The 19,401-nt window shown below is 38.6% G+C and overlaps 1 protein-coding gene across 1 annotated transcript; it reads right to left on the bottom strand.

Moving 5' to 3' along the window:
- Window positions 1–18,535: 18,535 nt before the first annotated feature.
- On the bottom strand, window positions 18,536–18,901 carry LOC140176082 (uncharacterized mitochondrial protein AtMg00810-like). The gene has a single exon (XM_072205944.1). It carries the CDS (start codon window positions 18,899–18,901, stop codon window positions 18,536–18,538), a length of 366 nt encoding a protein of 121 aa, XP_072062045.1.
- Between the last annotated feature and the right edge of the window lie 500 nt (window positions 18,902–19,401).

Here is a 19,401-nt window from a genome sequence, read left to right as displayed (position 1 = left end):
TAAATAATAGATATATTCATTGATATATGAAACTAATATAATGTGAACTTTAGAAGTGAATACTGAAACTTATTAGTTCAGGTCAAAGTTGGAAGTGAACACTAAACGATGTAAAGTGATATTAAAATGATTGTCCATGATCAAACAGGCACCTATCAACGTCTTTCGATAGATATCCCTATAAATTTAGGTGCCCTTCAATTGTAAAATGAAGGTAAATTACCTTATTAATACATTTGTTTATCAAAATTTTCAAAATTATAAAACCCAATTGGTTTCTACTTTTATTGTTAGTGTCAGAAGTTTTGAAGAAAAAATGAAATCATACACTGCTGAATTGGATTGGGTATGATAGAGACGAAACACATGGATAGTTCTTATCTTCATCAAGGATGCTACCGGAATTTTCCTTGTAGACCTAAAATCCTTGTTTGAGGAGATACTGAGGCCTTAACTAGATGGGAGTATAGAGAAATTCCAAATTGGAGATGGTATAGATAAATACATTAGGATCAACAAAGACTTCCTTTTTTTTCCTTTGATGGTTAATTATACTCCAGTAGTTTTCCAAAAGTAATAACGACCTGTTTAATTTGTATTGAAATCCTTCGATAAGTTGAGAATTGACTGAGTATTTATATCTTACCAACTTGCTATTGAATCAATTGTTAAGTCGATTGTACCGTTGTTGATGTTAAAAAACAAGTTTAAGAGTTGTTGAATGTTGGTTCATCCATGAGGTAACTTATTTATCATGGTTATCTAATATTCTGATAGTAAAAAATCTAGTGAAAAATGGCATATATGTGTATACTATAGATATTTAAACAAAAAGTGTCCAAAAGACATATTTTCATTATCTAACATTAATAATTTAATTAATTATGTAACATGTTTCAATTTTCAAATATTTTGAATGCGTACTTGAGATATAATCAAATTTTAATCATAGTTATAAGAATTATATCAAATCGAACAGTTCGATCAAAAAATCGATAAATCAGATACAAAGTCGATCTCGTTGAGGCATCTGACTGTAGAAGAAAAAGAATTGGTAAGAATCAGTTTGGATCGGCCGATTTTGATAAAAACTGGTGAACCAACACTTTAAATAACCCGGCCGGTTTCGCTATTTTTATTTAAAAAAAAAATCTAAACGAAGTCTACCCATCCCACTCTCTCAGTCTCACTCGGCCTCCCCTGAAGTCTCAAATTTCAGAGTCCAGAACTCACGATTGCCTACTCTTCTACTTCGTCTTATCAGCTCTGGTGCGTCTCCGTCACTGCATCATCACGTATATGGCTCTCCTGCACTATGTCGTCGCGTAAGTGGCTCCTGCATTGCGTCGTCGCATCTCCTTGCTCTTGTGCGTCTCTCGTCGTCATCGTTACTGCCTCCCCCTCGGCATAGTTTGCTTTGCCGTGCTCGGACAGGTTGGTTTTCTCTCTTCTCTGCATTCTTGAAACTCACTCTCTCAAGTTTTTATTTTTTAGTTTTTTTTTAGTTATTCAGTTGAATTATAATTTGATTAAGTGAGTAAGTAATTAATAAGTACCAAATATATACCCTTATTATGTACATAAAAAGGATAGAGAGATGAGAGATAGAGAGAGAGTGGAAAACACTGAGTTGGGTAGAGTTAGGAATTTTCAGATCAAGGATCCTAGGATTTGGAATCGAGAAGAATATCAATGCTTGGAAAATGATTCTTTCACCGTTTTTGTCAACAATCTGCCACAAGATATTTCGAAGAAAGAACTTTATCACTTGTTCCATTGGACAGGATGAATCAATAACATTTATCTTGCTCGAAAGGTAAAAAATGGGAAGATTTTTTTGTTTGCGTTTGTTCGCTATACAACAAAAGGGGGGTTGTGAAGGCTATATCAGAAATGTCTCAAACGTGCATAAGGGGAAAGACAATCTACGTAGGTGAGGCTAAGTATAGAAGGCCAATGGAAGAGAAGAACACTGGGCTACGCAAGGGAGATATTACAAGATCTGTTGAAGAAAGTAGGCAACCTCAAAGAGAAAAAGGTCTTATAAGAGTGGAAGAAATGAAGAAGGATACTTCTGTCAAGGACCCGCATGAGAATGGTTGGATGAAAAAGATTGAAGTCCAAATAGCAAAACAGAATTTCGATTGGCTGCTGAGGAGCTTGGTCGGAGGAACGATGATGGCTATTAATTTCAAATCGTTAGAGAGAGCAATCAGAAAGAACTTCCCTCATATTGTTGAAGTCAGAGAACTTGGAGCATATAAAGCCTTATTAGTTTTTGATTCTATGAAAAATGCAGAGGAAGCGTATACCTTCAAAATGAATAGCTTTTTGCAATTCTTTCATAGCATTTGGCGATGGGAGGAATCAGAGCGCAGTGAGACTAGAAGAGTCTGTTTAGAATGTTATGGAGTGTCCCTACATATTTGGTCAGTGGATACATTTAACACGATAGGCGGTCTATGGGAAAGTAGTAAAATGTGATGAACTAACAAAGTCCGCCTTATCTTTCAGTGTTGGCCGAGTGTTAATTGACACTTGTGTGTTTGACATAATTAAGGAATGGGTGCATATCACTGTGAGAACTAGTGGCTTTGATGTCTTTGTAAAGGAGGTGGGATATGAAATATATGAGAAAAAATTCTTGACGGAAGATGCAATCGTTAGGCAAACATGTGGAAGCTCTAGTTCACATGGTGGTGGAATGGTGGCCATGACGGCGATGTGAGATCCGACGGCTGAGCTAATCATGACACGGGCTAACGAAAGTGATGAAGATAAGGGTAGAATGGTAACATCAGATTTTTTTTTGAACGAATGCAATCAACAGAATTTAAATCTGCATCAATTACAGGGGATAATGGATTTGTCCAGAATTAAATAATTTAATGGGAAGGCTGATTATGAGAATTTTGATGATTGCGCAGAGAATGAGTCGGAAAGAACGGTTACACAGCTTTGCTTGGATGCAGGAAGTGGGTCCAAGAATTTTGAAGCCAGGATCCAAGGACGTGAAGAGAAGGGGGTGGGTTTTACAAATAACAAGGCCCAAAAGAAATGTTCTAAGTCAAGGCTCCTTCTGGGCCATCAATTAAGTGGGCCACCGTATCTTGTCCAATTTGGCCTGGACGTTCAACATGATAGAGCCAAGGAAGCTGGGCCGGTTCAAAGGATGCTCATGGGATCCAGTTCGGTCCAGGCGGGGCCCTCCATAGTGAATGATGATCAATGTGGCATGGGGGGAGCGCTCCATCTCTCATGCACTCCAGTTCACGCCGCTTCCAAGGACTGCGATTCACGCTCCTGTGCGCTGCGAGGTGGGGTGAAGCTTGGTCAAGGCTTGCACGGCTTGGAAGCGCCGGATGGAATCCAAGCATGGGGCAGTTTTAGTATAATTGAGGAGAGCTTGGTAGCGCCGAACATGATGAGAGGGTCAAATCAAGGGTTGGACGTGGAGGAGTTGGCTGAAGGAAGAATGGATCGGGCAAACCAAAGAGGCCAATTATTGCATTCGCAAGAGAGTGAGAATGTAGTGGTAGTAGTAGCAGGTGAAGACAAAGCTGTGAAACATGAAAACGTCAAAGAATAGGCTAATGAGGATGTTGGGTCTGAAAAAGGAGCAGAAGTCACAAATCAAATTGCTGACCAGAGGTTTACGGAGGAAGGACAGTTGGCCGAAAATAAAGAAATATGGAAGTTAGCCGTGGAATCTGGTGCCATTTTTTATGATGAAGAAGAGGACATCATGGCGATTTTACAAAGCCAAAATGAAGACCTTGCGGCAAAGAAAAGGGTGGCAAACCAGAAAGAGAAAGCTAGGAGGAGCAGGCCCAAACATCATAACAAGGTGTGTAAAAATTCGTTTAAATGATTTATAATTGCTGGAATGTTAGAGGCCTAAGAGGGGATGGGAAGTTAAGTATGGTGAAAGAGTTGAAGAGAACGTATAGATTAAATATGCTAGGTTTGATTGAAACTAAGAGGGAGGTAATGACTAAGTTTGATGTAGTACATTTGTGGGGTTGTGACACAGTGGATTGGGATTATGTAGAATCAGTAGGTGCGTTTGGCGGCTTATTGTTAATGTGGGATGATTTGTTGTTTAAACAGTTGAACTGCTATAAAGGGGATGGTTGGCTATGCGTTGAAGGTTTATTAACAAAAAATAACTTGAACTGTGCATTCTGCTTGGTGTATAGAGCACATACACGGAAGGAGAAACTGATGATGTGGGAGGAGTTAAGCTACATTGTGGGCTTATGTCAAGTTCCGTTTTGCTTCTTGGGAGACTTTAATGAGATACTAAGGTTGGAGGAAAGAAAGGGCGCTGTTAGTTTGCCGGCTACGGCGGAAGATTTTAAGGAATGGGTGCAAGATTTACAGTTAGTGGATTTGGCGTTAACTGATCGACAGTTCACATGGTTTCGAGGTCGTTCTTGTAGCCACATTGATCGGATTCTTGTTAGTATGGAGTGGCTTGAGGAGTTTCCAGATACTCGATTGAAAGGGGGACCAAGAGGTCTATCAGATCATTGCCCGCTGATTCTAGAAGATACAAGACTGAGTTCAGGTCCAAGACCTTTCCGAAGCTTGGATTCCTAGTTTACACATGACGGGTTTTTGAGGATGGTGAAGGATGAGTGGTGGAATATGGGTGAGGCTCAGTTCACTAATAAGCTACAGGCCTTGACGATACCACTGAGGAGATGGCATAAGGACAATTTTTGAGGCATGGATGACAGTATAAAGAAGTTTGAGGAGGAGATTAAGAAGATTGATGATATGGTTAGTGCTGGTAGCTATGATGGAACAGTGGAGGCCAGACGGAAGGCTCTTGTGACTTGTTGTGTGAAGTGGTATGCTAGAAAGGAGATCCATTGGAAGCAGATGTCTCGCTTTCAACATGCTAGAGATATGGACAAGAACACTAGATACTTCCATAACCTGGCGTCGGCTAGAAGGAGAAACAACAGAATCGATTCTCTAGTAATTAATGGAAGATCAGTGAGGAACCAGGCCAGAATAAAGCTTGCTATTACAGGATTTTATAAAGATCTGTATCGGCAGGAATTTGCTCCTAGGATTGGGATCCGAGATGGGTTGGTAAAACAGATTGATGATGAAGATGCAACATTGTTAAAAGTGATGCCATCACCGGAGGAGATACGAGAGGCAGTTTGGGATTGTGAGTCTAGCAAAGCGCCGGGTAGTGACGGATACAATATGAACTTCATAAAGAAATATTGGGATGAGATTGGTGGAGAATTTATTACAGCTGTGTTGGGATTCTTCCAAAGTGCAAAGCTACCAACGGACGCTAATGTAACATGGGTAGCGTTAGCTCCAAAATTTGTGGGCGCTAAGAAAATCAAAGACCTAAGGCCGATTAGCATGGTTGGGTGTGTCTATAAGGTGATATCCAAAGTACTGGTGAGACGGATGCGTCCTGTGATGCCAAATTTAGTGGGAGAGACTCAGTCTGTGTTTGTAAAAAGTCGCAAAATACACAATGGTGCTCTCATTGCTTGTGAGACGGTCCATTGGCTGAAATTGCGCAAGAAGTAGGCGACAATTGTCAAATTGGACTTTCAGAAAACATACGACAGGGTGAGGTGGAGCTTTGTGGATATTGTGCTACAGAAGATGGGTTTTGGTATTAGATGGAGGACGTGGGTGAAGGAATGTGTGACTACAGCGTCTATGTCAGTGTTGATTAATGGGTCACCATCCAAGCCGTTCAAGATGGAGAGAGGTCTGAGACAAGGAGATTCTCTTTCTCCTTTTCTGTTCGTTCTTGTCGCTGACGTCTTGCACAGGATGGTGGATGAGGCAGTCAGGAATGGGTGCATTTCTCCATTGTTGTTGGGGAGTGACAACATAGAGTTGTCGCATCTCCAATTTACAGATGACACCATATTATTTTGCCCACAGGAAACGGAGACACTAGTGAACTATAAAAGACTTCTGCGTTGTTTCGAGCTGATGTCTGGCCTGAGCATTAACTTTGATAAGTCAAGCTTGATTTCGGTTAACTGTGAGAAGGAATGGATGACAAATATGTGTGGTTTGTTGGGATGTGCTGAAGCTACTTTACCTATCAGATACTTGGGAATTCCTCTAGGTGCAAATCCTCGGTTGGTGAAAACCTGGAAACCAATCATTGACAAGGTGGAAGATAAGCTGAGCCTAAGGAAAGCGAAGTCTCTCAATAAAGCTGGTAAGCTGGTTCTCATAAAATCTGTTCTTAATAGCATGTCAGTATACTACTTAAGCTTGTATAAAATGCCAAAGGTGGTTGCAGAAAGGATTATAGGATTACAAAGAAGGTTTTTATGGAGTAAAGAAGATGGGAATAATGGTATACCTCTTGTGAAATAGGAATTGGTGCAAGCTCCAAAAAAGTTGGGCGGTTTAGGGCTGGGGGATGCTTTGATTAGAAATGTGTCGCTTCTGTTCAAGTGGTGGTAGCGCTTTTCGAAGGAAGATTGCCCGTTGTGGAAGAAGGTTGTCTATTCTTGTAATCAGCTGAACCCATCTGTAAAGTTGTCAAAACAGCTTTTACCATCAAGAGGTGGCCCGTGAAAAGATATTTGCCAACTTAATATTAGAGAACAAGAAGTACGAGATATGATGATCAGTGGTTTGTCTATGGAGTTGGGAAATGGCAGATGTATTAGATTCTGGCAGGATGATTGGTTACAAAGTGGCTCTTTGAAAGATAATTTTTCGAGACTTTTTTCTGTTTCAAATCAACAAGGATCTGTCATAGGGGACTTTGGGTTCTGGGATGGGTTAGAGTAGATATGGAACTTTCAGTGGAGGAGAGAATTATTCCAATGGGAGCTAGAGTTAGTCAATCAACTTCATGACAGATTACGGCTAGTCAGACTAGCATCTGATAGAGAAGATACAATTATATGGAAATTTAGCAGGACAGGTGTTTTTTCTACTAATTCCTTTATGCAGGTATTGCAAAAAGAGACTCTTTCGGAGGACATCACAAGCTACAGCTTCACTAGTACCATATGGAGAGGATTAGTTCCTCCAAGAGTCGAACTGTTTGCATGGTTCGTCTTGGTAGGCAGAGTCAACACTAAAGAAAGACTGAGTAGACTAGGAATTATACATCATAATGATAACATTTGTGTTTTGTGTAAAAAAGAAATAGAATTTGTACATCATCTGTTTCTTGGCTGTGAGTTTACATGGCAGGTGTGGTGCGCGTGGTTGACAAGTGCTGATAAAGCTTAGACAGTTCCAAGGACAGTCAAAGAGCTGTTTGAAAGTTGGACCGAAGTGCCTGGTGGTAACTCTGAACTAAAGAAGTGGTTTGTAGGATTCTTTGCAGTTATCTGAAACATTTGGCTGGAAAGGAATCGCAGAATTTTTCAGAACTCTGTGGCAGGAGTTGATGTTATTAAGAATATGTCATTTTTGAGTTATAGGGAATGGTGTGGGGTTGATCCGTTTGGTTGTTGATGGCAATGCCGGAGATGACAACGGAGTAGATTCTTTGTACTGTGTTTATGTTCTTGTTTTTGTTATTGTCTTTATTTCCTACTTGCTCCACTTTAGTGTGTTGAGCTCCTTTTGTTAAAAAAAAGTAATTAATGATGTTGATTATGAATTTATTTATTTTTTATTATTAATTATAACTTCTTGATAATTATAACTTTTTGAATATAATCTGTTGATTCTTGACACTATGACTGAGATGTGAGTGAGTCCTTCTTACACAGCTAAGCTGAAAAACTTTTGGACTTGTTGATTCTGGTTTTGACTCTTTTGGATTTTTTTGTATGCTGACAGGGAAGGTGGTGTTTGAAATCTGAGAAAAAAAGGGGGTTGATTTCTGGGATTTTCATAGATAGGTTGTTTGGCATAGCATTGATAGCAGCATGGGAACGCATGATGAGGTACCGAAGTGCCAAGCGAATTGGAAAGGTATGGTGATTGGCACTATTCTAATGGTGTTGATTTTGGTTTTTATTGATGAACAATGTTAGAACTATATGGATTTTTTGTTCTGAGCAATGTTGGGGAAAATGGTTGTGAATTAGTGAGGTGTAATTAGAGTTTGACTTAGTCAAATTTGGAATGAAAAATAAAATTAGTCAGATGAAAATACAGATTATGCTTGTTTGGTCATTTAAGAATCTTAGTTAGATTCTTCATCTACAGATCTACTCAATCCTTAAGTTATGTTTGGGAGTTTTTAGATGATTGAATATTTTTTGATATTCTTATTCTGTCAAATTAAGATATTATCGTAGTAATACTGACTAAGAGCTTATTTAGGTGAGCTTCTAAGAAAAAAAATTTTGAATTATCTTTTTTTTAAAGATCTTATAGAAAAGTAAAAGTAATTTTATGTTTGAATATCTCATGCAAAAAAACTTTTTATCTATCAATTATGTTTGGGTATAACAATATAAAAGTACTTTTTATTTATTTATTACGTGAAAAACATCTTATTTTTTTAGAAAAAAATCGTTTAAAAAAATGTAAATTATAACTTCTCAAAAAATTAAAGATGCTTTTTATTTTTCTAGTTCTTTTACTTTACTATTAGAAATTTACCAAACACGCTAAAAAATAAAAAAAAGGATATCTTTCATTGAAAAAGATCTTTTTTATTAACTTAATGACACCCAAACAAGCACTAATGTTATGTCTATCTTTGTATTAGTTATTTTTAAAATTTGAGACTTCGTTCTTCATAAGTGAAGATTTGTATTTCAAATTTTAATTTTAAATTTTTTATTATTTTATATTTTTATTTACGTGAGACCGATTTTATCGGTTCAACCAATAACTCAATGATTGAATCAATGAACCAGTAAACTAGTAGTTTGGTTGGTTCAATCACTGATTCGATTCTGACAACTATGATTCTAATGCACTGCCTTGATGAAGAAGAACTGTGTTTATCACACTAAAGTTATATATATTTTGCTATAAAGTAATGCTTTTTAGTTTAAAAATACATGAGTTACTTATTAAGTTCATGGGCATAATTTTAAAGGTAACGATATATAATGAAGTGATTCACAGGTTGTAACACCTTAACAGAACTGAGACTAGCAAGCCCAAAGATCTCCCTTTTTCAGTTATACCTTCAAAAGTAATAATGGAAGTTGCATGAGTTCTAGTCTAATGATTTGTGTGACAAATACCACACCATCATGGATGGACTCAATCAATTGAGTTTCTTAAAAAGGACATTCTGCCATTGAATCTAAAAGAAGCCAAAAAGATAAGAATCACGTAGCTGCCCCCCATTAACCATCATAAATGGGCAGTTATACAAAAATAGAGTCTTCCAACCATTATCAAAATGCTTTGGCTACCATAAGTTACATATGTGCATCAAGGGATTCATGATGGTTGTTGTGGCCATCATATTAGGGAAAGGGCATTAGCACAGAAGATAATTCGAGCTAGCTACTTCTGGCATATGGACTATGTTAAAAAGTGTACGAAATGCCAATATCACTTGGATTTACATCAAGTACCCCCTACATGTGTTGGTGTCTATTGTTCCAACAAGGCCATCATTTGCCAAATGGGAAGTAGACTTGCCCAGACCATTTTTCTAAGTTTTAGGGCAAATAAGGTTTTTGATAGTGGTAGTATACTACCTTATGAAGTGGATCGAAGCAGAGCCAATATCGAATATCACTTTTGCGAAGTGTCGCAAGTTTTTTGAAAACAAGTGATTACAAAATTCGATATTCTCGAGGTACTTGTATCTGATAATGGGACACAATTCTCAAATACAAGGTATTGATATTTCATGTAGGGTTTGGAAATTAGAAACAGATTTGCTTCAGTATAATATCTGCAGGCAAACAAATAAGTTGAGGCTGCTAACAACATTATCCTAAAGGGGTTGAAAAAATTATTAGAGGAAGCTAAAGGTTTATGGGCTAATGAGTTAGGTGTTGTTTTTGTTAAAAGATTGAATCAAATCAGCGAGATATTTTAGGATCACGAGAAATATTAGAAAAAATCAATGTTATCAATTTAGAATATTTCCATAAATAGATCCCTAGCTATCTATAAATTAAAAGAATTGTTGTAAATAAAAAATGAATCAGAAAGAAAATAACATTTCTCAATCTCCTCTTATTCTTTCTACCTTCTAATTATTCTTTCTTTTTCCCTTAAACCCTCGACAGCATCGTAAGATGGTATCAGAGCGGTGTTAGGTCTTGGGAACTCATAATTGGATCATCGTTTCTATACTCTCTCAGCCAAATTAGCCAAAACAAAATGACAACATCTGACGAAGATACCAGTGTTAATACTGGCAATAATTCAAACAAACCCGATGAGCTGACACTGCAGATCACAAAGCTGCTGCGGAGCAGCCTTGGAATGCAATCTTCACAAACCAACTCTGACAGTCTATCAATTGGTTTCCAATTGAATGGGGATAATTATCCTCTGTGGGCAACCCTAATGAGAAAAGCAATCGGTGGGAGAGGAAAAAAGGCTCACCTGACAGGGATACCCCCAGCACCAGCAGAAACAGAACCGACATATGAACAATGGGAGCAAGGAGACCAGACCGTTTTTACTTGGATCATCCAGAACATCGAAGCAAGCCTAATGAATAATGTCTCTCAATTTCCAACAGTAAAAGCTTTGTGAGATGGCTTGGCAACCATATACGGAAGCAGGATGGATCCGATATAAATCTACGACCTGCATCGACAAGCAAACACGTGAAAACAAGGACAAGGTACCTTAGAGGATTTCTGGAATAAACTACAAGCCATTTGGATGGCAATAGATAGAAAACAACCAAATCCCATGAAATGCCCAGAAGATATTACGACTTTCAATTGGTTAAAACAGGAAAAGAGACTATACCAATTTCTAACTGGTATAGATAACAAATTTGACACTGTTAGAAGAGATCTATTAAAACAAGAACCTGCTCCTTCAGTAGAATCTGCCTACGCCACTATTCGGAGGGAGGCGGCCCGACTTCAGATTCTGAAGCATACCACCGATGGCGTAAGAGAGGCATCACAAGGAGAGATCAGGACAGGCCTCGCTGCGAAAAACAGAACCGATCAAGGCGGTCAAGGGCATGGTCGCTCAGACACTGTTGGACGGTGGTCATCATCGCGGGGGAAAGAGAGAGAAGACAAAAGCCATCTTTACTGTACCCACTGCGGAATGAACAAACACACCAAAGAAACATGCTTCAGAATCGTAGGATATCTAGAATGGTGGGAGGATAATCACAAGAAATCAAAGAACAAATCTAGTCAAGGGAGAGGCGCCACCGCCGTGGGCATCCCGGAGGTTACCAGCAGCAGTGGCACCGGAGAGGAAGAAGGAGAAAACCGCAGGACACAGCACGGTAAGGCTTCGGTAGCCGTAACGCAACAAGGTAAGATAGAAAAAGAGGGCGGTAACGGGCTCTACCAAGATGGGTCATATAATGGCCTTGATTTAATTGCTGGGAATGGGGCCTATAACCAAGGTCCTATAAAAAAATCAAAAGAGTGGATCTTCGATTGTGGGGCCACTGACACCATGACCTATGAACTCGAGGATTTTGACAGCTTGACCAAGCCCTCAAAGGCTCACATTGAGACTGCTAGTGGCGATTTAATTGAAGTTAATGGGGAGGCTCTATTGTTTTTTTAAAAAAGTTAAAATTGGAAAAATGTCTCTATGTTTCTGATTTGTCTTCTAAACTGTTATCTGTTAGCCAAGTAACTAAGGAGTTAAATTGTGTGGTACTCATGTATTCCAACTTCTGCCTTTTGCAGGACATTCTTACGAAGGAGATCATTGGGCATGGTACTGAGCGAGATGGGCTTTACTACGTTGATGAGGTAGCACACCAGGGACATGCCATGCTTGCTCATGGAACAGTTACCAGGCAACTTTGGTTATGGCACAAACGTTTGGGACACCCTTCATTTGGGTACCTTAAGATTTTATTTCCTAGTCTTTTTTTGAAAAACACTGAAACTATTAAATGTGAGACTTGTATTCGTGCAAAAAATTATAGAATTACTTTTTCTCCAAGCAATACAAGAGTCAATTCTATTTTTTTTTCTTATCCATTCTGATGTGTGGGGTCCCGCACCGAAGTCCCAAAATAATCCCTTTCAATATTTTGTGTTATTTGTGGATGATTTTTCTCGTATGACTTGGATATATTTTTTGAAACATAAACCTGAAGTTCCTGATCGGTTTTTTTATTTTTACCAAATGATTCATACCCAATTCAATAAAAAATTTAAATACTCCGGTCAGATAATGGTGGAGAATTCATAAATCAATCAATGAAAGACTTCTTCCAAAAGAATGGGCTTATCCACCAAACATCCTGTCCAAACACCCCCAACAAAATGGTGTCGCCAAGAGAAAAAATCGTAAAATTCTTGAGATGACTCGAGCCATACTTTTTGATGCACAAATGTCAAGTTCTTTTTAGCCTGAAGCTGTTGCAACCTCAAGCTACCTTCTCAATCGCCTACCCACTCAGGCCCTCGGCAACAAAACACCCCTCCAAATCTTGGCCACTCAGACTGAGATTCCCCCCATTCTTACCTTGCCACCTCGAGTTTTTGGGTGCTCTGTGTTCGTCCATATCCCAAAAATAAATAGAAATAAACTTGAGCCTTGTGCAGAAAAGTATCTTTGTTGGGTATGCTACACACCAAAAGGGGTATCGATGCTACAATCCTGTCACTCGTCGCATTCATGTAACAATAGATTGTGATTTCTTAGAGTCTGAATTTTACTACTGTCGCCAACTTGGCGTTCAGGGAGAAAAATTTAGTGGATCGCTAAGTTGGCTAGATAACCTTTGTTGCCTTGAAACTGTTCAAACAGAGCGAGTAGATGGAGCCACCGAGCATACCTTACTCAACGAAGAAAACCACTCAATACACACAACCAGTGAAACTCTTTCTGAGAATGTTATACAAGAGGTAAGTGAATCCCACTCTGATAATTTACTCCATATTTTTAATGAAGCTGCTAACAATGACAGTATAGCTCTAGAACTTGAAGAATCAGAATGAGAACCCTTTACACATCCTCCAAGAAGAAACAGAGGTGTTCCACCCAACCGATACTCTCCAAAACATGTCTTCTGCAACTCAAAGTACCCGATAAAGACAACCAGAGAAGGAGTGACAGAGGTTGCAAAGGCCTTTTCTAGCATCCTCCTAACTGAAGACATCCCCAGAATGGTCCAAGAAGCAAGTAAAAGGACTAAATGGCAAGAAGCTATGAAGACAGAAATGGAAGCCCTGGAGAAAAACAAAACCTGGGAAAAATGTATTCTACCGGCCGGAAAAAAATCAGTTGGGTGTCTATGGGTATTCACCATTAAATACAAGACAGATGGCACTATAGAACGTTATAAGGCAAGGCTGGTCACCAAAGGGTACACACAAACTTATGGCATTGATTATTCAGAAACCTTCTCACCAGTAGCAAAAATTGATACCATCAGAGTCCTCTTCTCCGTAGCCACAAATGAAGATTGGCCTCTCCACCAATTTGATGTAAAAAATGCTTTCCTTCTTGGAGAGTTGAAAGAAGAGGTATATATGGAAGCTCCACCAGGATTCTCTGAAGGATTTGAGAAGAATGAAGTGTGTAAATTGAAGAAGGCTCTCTATGGCTTGAAACAATCACCGCGGGCTTGGTTTGGAAGGTTCACGGTTGCCATGAAGAAATACGGGTACAAGCAGAGTAACTCAGATCACACCTTATTCTTGAAAAAGAGAGGGGATTTAATAACATGCCTAATAATTTATGTGGATGATATGATCATAACAGGGAGTGACAATGAAGAAATTGCAAGGCTAAGAAGGAATCTCTTCACAGAATTTGAAATGAAGGACTTGGGTGGATTAAAGTACTTCTTGGGAATAGAGGTTCTAGGCTCCAATAAGGAAATCTTTATCTCTCAGAGGAAATATATCCTAGACCTCCTTACAGAGACAAGAATGGTTGACTGTAAACCTGAAGACACTCCTATTCAAGTTAATCATGGCTTGATACTGGAGGAAGACTCTAAACTGGCAGATAAGGAGCGGTACCAACGCTTGGTTGGCAAACTAATCTACTTGTCACACACCCGACCAGATATAGCCAGTAGGGGTAGTTAGCCAATTTATGCACCAACCACAGGAGAATCATACGGAAGTTGTCATGAGAATAATCAGGTACTTGAAAGGAACTCCAGGAAGTAGGATCTGGTTCAAAAGAAATGGGCACCTTAACATTGAAGCATACACAGATGCTAATTGGGCCGGTAACCCAAATGATAGAAGATCTACATCAGGCTACTTTACATTGGTGGGAGGTAACTTAGTCACCTGGAGAAGTAAGAAACAGAAGGTTGTTGCCCTCTCAAGTGCTGAAGCAGAATTCCGAGGAATTGCTAAGGGCATAACTGAAATCTTTTGGATTAAGAAACTCATATCTGAAATTGGGTTTCCACCTCAATTGCCAAGAAAATTAAAATGTGACAATAAAGCAGCAATAAGCATCTCAGAGAATCCTGTACAACATGACAGAACTAAACATGTTGAGGTAGACCGGTACTTTATCAAAGAAAAAATTGAAGAAGGTACTGTGGAACTCCCTTTTGTTAGATCAGAAGACCAATTGGTAGATGTCCTTACGAAAGCAGTCTCAGGCAGAATTTTGGCCGAAGTTCTCAGCAAGTTGAGCATTGGTGACCCCACTACTCATCTTGAGGGGGTGTTAGAAGATTGAATCAAATCAGGGAGATATTTTAGGATCACGAGAAATATTAGCAAAAATTAATGTTATCAATTTAGAATATTTCTATAAATAGACCCCTAGCTATCTATAAATTAGAAGAATTGTTGTAAAAAAAAATGAATCAGAAAGAAAATAACATTTTCCAATCTCCTCTTATTCTTTCTACCTCCTAATTATTCTTTCTTTTTCCCTTAAACTCTCGATACCATCGTAAGAGTTTTATGGCCTTATATTGGGGATCTCCATTTCGTGTAATTTATGGTGAAAAAGTATTCGTGCCTACATAAGTTGGAGAATCAAGCCATATAATGCTACTTGAAAACCCAAAAGATGGGGTCAACTTGCTAAAAAAGGTTTGCTCAATTGCCAAACTCATAGAACAAGCCCTTAAGCAAATAATCTTATAGTAAAATCATCTTATGTCGGCATCTCAATAACCATGAGATGAGAAAATGACTCCAAATTAAAAGGGGCCCTTATGAATTAAGGAAGTACTGAAAAAAAGACTTGCAAGCTAGAGATTATCCAAGGTACCAAAGTCCCGTGCTGCTAGAATACAGTTCAATTTAGGAGTATTATTCTTATGGTTAATGTAAAGGCACTCTTTTTCTTGAAACAGATTTTTGATGAGGCTTATTAATAATTTATTCTACAATAAAGTTATTTATTTTGTTTGATTTCTTCCAAGATAATGAAGTAAATAATTTATCAAAGAACACTGATGTACATTAAAATTCTATCATTGATTAGTGTTTGTTAAAATGTAGAATACTTTGTGAAACAAATAAGTTAAGCTAAACAGATTAATGTAAACTACTTTGGTTCTGAGGGTTCACACTTCTTGTTTTTTGATTTGATGACTTTTCAAAATTACGTGAGATCAGACGGTTCCTTCTCAAAGTCACGGTAAAAAAGCTGCCAATTAGAGAAACATCCATTGAACTTAGAAAAGACAATCTTTTGAAATAGTTTCCTCTGAACCCCTCTTGGTCCATGCATTAATAGGAAGGCATTAATAAACTCTCCAAACTTAAAATCTTTCTTCAAAATGCAACCGAAGGACTCTGAGAGGTCGTCAATCCTCTAGGTACTCTCTTTACCCTTCTTTCTCTTTTTCTAATGAGGGAAAGGTAGTGTAAAAATAAAAAATACAACATGAGTCTGTACAATCATTATATCTATGTTAACCTCAGGATTGGGAGGAGCCATTTCCTAAGTAGCATATTAGGAAACTTGGGCCTTAACACCTGATAGGAGATGAAAGGTATCAGAATATAGCAAAGAGAAATTGAAAGAAGGAAAGAACCAAGAAGAAAGAGAATAACAGAAAGGGAAAGTTGGAAGGTAGAGAGAGAAAGGGAAGCTTCTAGAGAAGATTTGTGTAACTGAATTAGTTACTCAAACTTAGTTAGTTCAGCTCATTACATAGTGTGTAATATATAGCAAGATGTAAGGACAGTTGGCAGTGTATTAGAGTAACAGAATTCAGTTGAGTGCTATGCTAACTAACTCAACTAGTGCAAACTAACTCAACTAGATCTCATAACCTCTATCATGACCCCTGCTTTCTGACGTTCTCCCTTTCTTTGCTTTCTGGCTCTTTACATACACTTTCATACTCTATACTTTCCAAATCTCCTATCTTCCTCTCAGTGCCTGCCCTGTTGAATATGTCATCACTCTTGCTAAGAAACAGCTTTGCATCAGCTATGTTTAGCTTGCTTCGAAACTCCAAGAAGCTCCTGCTGGGCAGAGTCTTAGTTAGGACATCAGCGACCTGTATTGATCCTGGAACATGGCTCACCTAAATTGTTTTGTTAGTGACATAATCCCTAACAAAGTGCAAGTTTGTCTCAAAGTGCTTGGACTTTGAGTGTAAAATTAGGTTAGCTCCCAGAAGAACAGCATTGAAGTTGTCACAGTACATCATCGGAGCTGCTGCCAGTGGAATTTTTAGCTCATACAACCAGTTCTTAATCCAGATTAGTTCCGCTACCAAGTCTGTTATTGCTCGATACTCTGCTTCAGTGCTTGACCTTGCAACCACTAATTGTTTCTTAGAGCACCAAGAGATCAAGTTTTTACCCAAGAACACACAGAAGGCTCCAGTTGACTTGTGATTAATAAACCACTATTTTATCATATATTTTGGACTGCATTGAGTGTGTTTTGTCAACTATTCTCATACTTATTCATGTAAATTGCATGTTTTTAAGTTTCCTTCCTAATTTTGTGCTATAATTGAAAGCATGCTTCCTAGGCCTTTAAATCACTAATTTTTAATCCTCTGTTATTATCATTCGATACCGTGATATGTGCGTTAAGTGATTACAGGATTTATAGAGCAGGAATGGTATAGAGGATGAAGAGGAAGCATGCTAAAGTGTAAGGAACACAAGAATTTGAAGATTTGAGAGCTGGGAGCGACGCGCACGCATGGCCGAAGCGTACGCGTGATCAAGCTAGTTTCCCTGTGATGCGTACGTGTGACTGATGCATACGCATGACCAGGAGCATTGACCACTAACACGTACGCGTGACTGATGCATACGCGTGGCCTTGTGCATAGCGCACCGACGCGTACGCGTAGCTGACGCGTACGTGCGACGAGCGTCACATGCTGCAATTAACAGAACTCGCTGGGGCGATTTCTGGGCTAATTTGGACCCAGTTTCAAGCCCGAAAATACAGACTAGAGGTTGGGATAGAGCTGAGACTGAACACACACTTTCACTTGAGCTTAGTTTTTGAGTTTTGAATTCTAGTGAGAGAAACTCCCATTTCTTTCTAGGGTTTTTGGTTTTTCTTAGTTTACTGGCAATTAGATCTTGAGAGAAGATGTGTTCACCTTCAATTGGAGTCATTTTCCTTATAGTTTTCTTCTCTATTTCCTCTATTACTCTTTTCCATTTGATTACTTTGAATTCATGTTTGGATCTTGTTACTTTTAGATTTTGTTAATGCATTAAGAATTTTTTATAGCCATTGTTATTACTGTTTTGCTCTCGTTGGTTATTCTGTGTGTAATTTGAATTGAGTTATTTTATCATTTGTTATTATGTCTTTTATTTTCACCTACAAAGTGTTTGAGAAAATGTCATCCAATATCATAGAGTAGATTTTCTTGCTTGGTTGGGGGGTTGATAGTTGGAGCCACTTGAATTGTTATACTCAAGTATTAATCTGTAATTGAAAATTGTTAATTAGCCTGAAACTCACCAACTCTAGTTCTTCTTTACAAAGTAACTAGGACTTGTGGGCTAAGGTTAATTATTTCACTTGACTTTTCTTCACTTGTTAGAGGATAACTAAGTGAGAGCAATGAGCTTTACCATCACTATTGAGAAAGACAATAAGGATAGAATTTCCAATTCTCACCCCTAACCAAGGCTTTTTATATTGATTATTTTTACAAATCTTGCTAATTATTCATTGCTTTAATTTCTAGTTATTAATTTCCTTGTTCTCAAGCTCGAAAAATCTCCAGGAAAATCCTAACCAATAAATTGCATCTTGTGCCAACTCCTAGGGGAAACGACCCGGAATTTTACTCCCGGTTATTTATTTCATTTGTGACACATTTTAAATTTGATAGCGAAAATCTCGTCGGTCAAGACTGTACTTGCAATGTTAAATTTAGAAAAATACTTTTGGTAATTCTTGACCGGCATTTATCCGCCTATCAGCGATCATCTAGATTCCCTCCCCAGTTTAAGTCGTTGTAGGTTGTGACTGCCATGTCCTTGGTTTTATGCAGCTACAGGCCATAAGTGAGTGTTCCACTAACACATCTTAACACACGTTTTACTAATCTCCAATGTTCTTCCAAAGGATGCTGCAAAAACTGAGAAACCTTGCTGGCACAGTATGATAGCTCAGGTCTTGTGACAGTGAGATATTGTAAACTTCCAACTACGGATCTGTAAAGCCGTGGATTAGTGAAGACAGGCCCACCAAATGTAGATAGCTTGACAGAGGAGGGTAGTGGTGTGGTGCAAGGTTTGCACCCAGTCATGCCAGTTTTAGCAAGAAGGTCTCCAACGTATTTTTCTTGTGACAGAATCAAGCCTCCTTCCTTAGTTTTTGTGACTTGAATGCCTAGAAAGTAGTGAAGTTCTCCCATGTCTTTCAAGGCAAATTGGTATTTAGCTGTTGAATAATTGAGCTATGGCTAAGCTGGAGTTTCCTGTGATAATTATGTCATCTACATACACCAAGACAAAAATGCAGCCTTCTTTGGAGAACCTGGTGAACATAGACACATTTGACTTGGTTGCTATAAAACCAAGGCGTCCCAGAGCAGTGGATGGTTTATAATACCAAGCATGAGGAGCCTGCTTTAATCCATATAAGACCTTCGTTCGCTTGCAAAACAAGCTGCCATCACCCACAAAATATTCCTAAGGTTGCTTCATGTATACCTCTTTACCCAAATCTCCATGGAGAAAGGCATTATTGATATCCAACTGTCTAATGCTCCAACTACATGCTAGTGCTGCTGTCAAAACTATCTGAATGGATGCAGGCTTCACAATTTGGACTGTATGTTTCAGTGAAATCAAAGCCTGGTCTTTGGGAGAATCTCTGAGCCACTAATCTCACCTTATACTTCTGCAATGTCCC

The sequence above is a fragment of the Arachis hypogaea genome, chromosome 11, assembly GCF_003086295.3.
Source record: "Arachis hypogaea cultivar Tifrunner chromosome 11, arahy.Tifrunner.gnm2.J5K5, whole genome shotgun sequence".
NCBI lineage: Eukaryota > Viridiplantae > Streptophyta > Magnoliopsida > Fabales > Fabaceae > Arachis > Arachis hypogaea.
Note: the sequence above shows the minus strand (reverse complement) of the source record. Positions and strands in the feature narration are given on the sequence as shown.

Bases quoted from the DNA above. Each gene is read 5' to 3' on its own strand.
- LOC140176082 (XM_072205944.1), bottom strand. From the start codon at position 18,901: ATGGGAGAACTTCACTACTTTCTAGGCATTCAAGTCACAAAAACTAAG.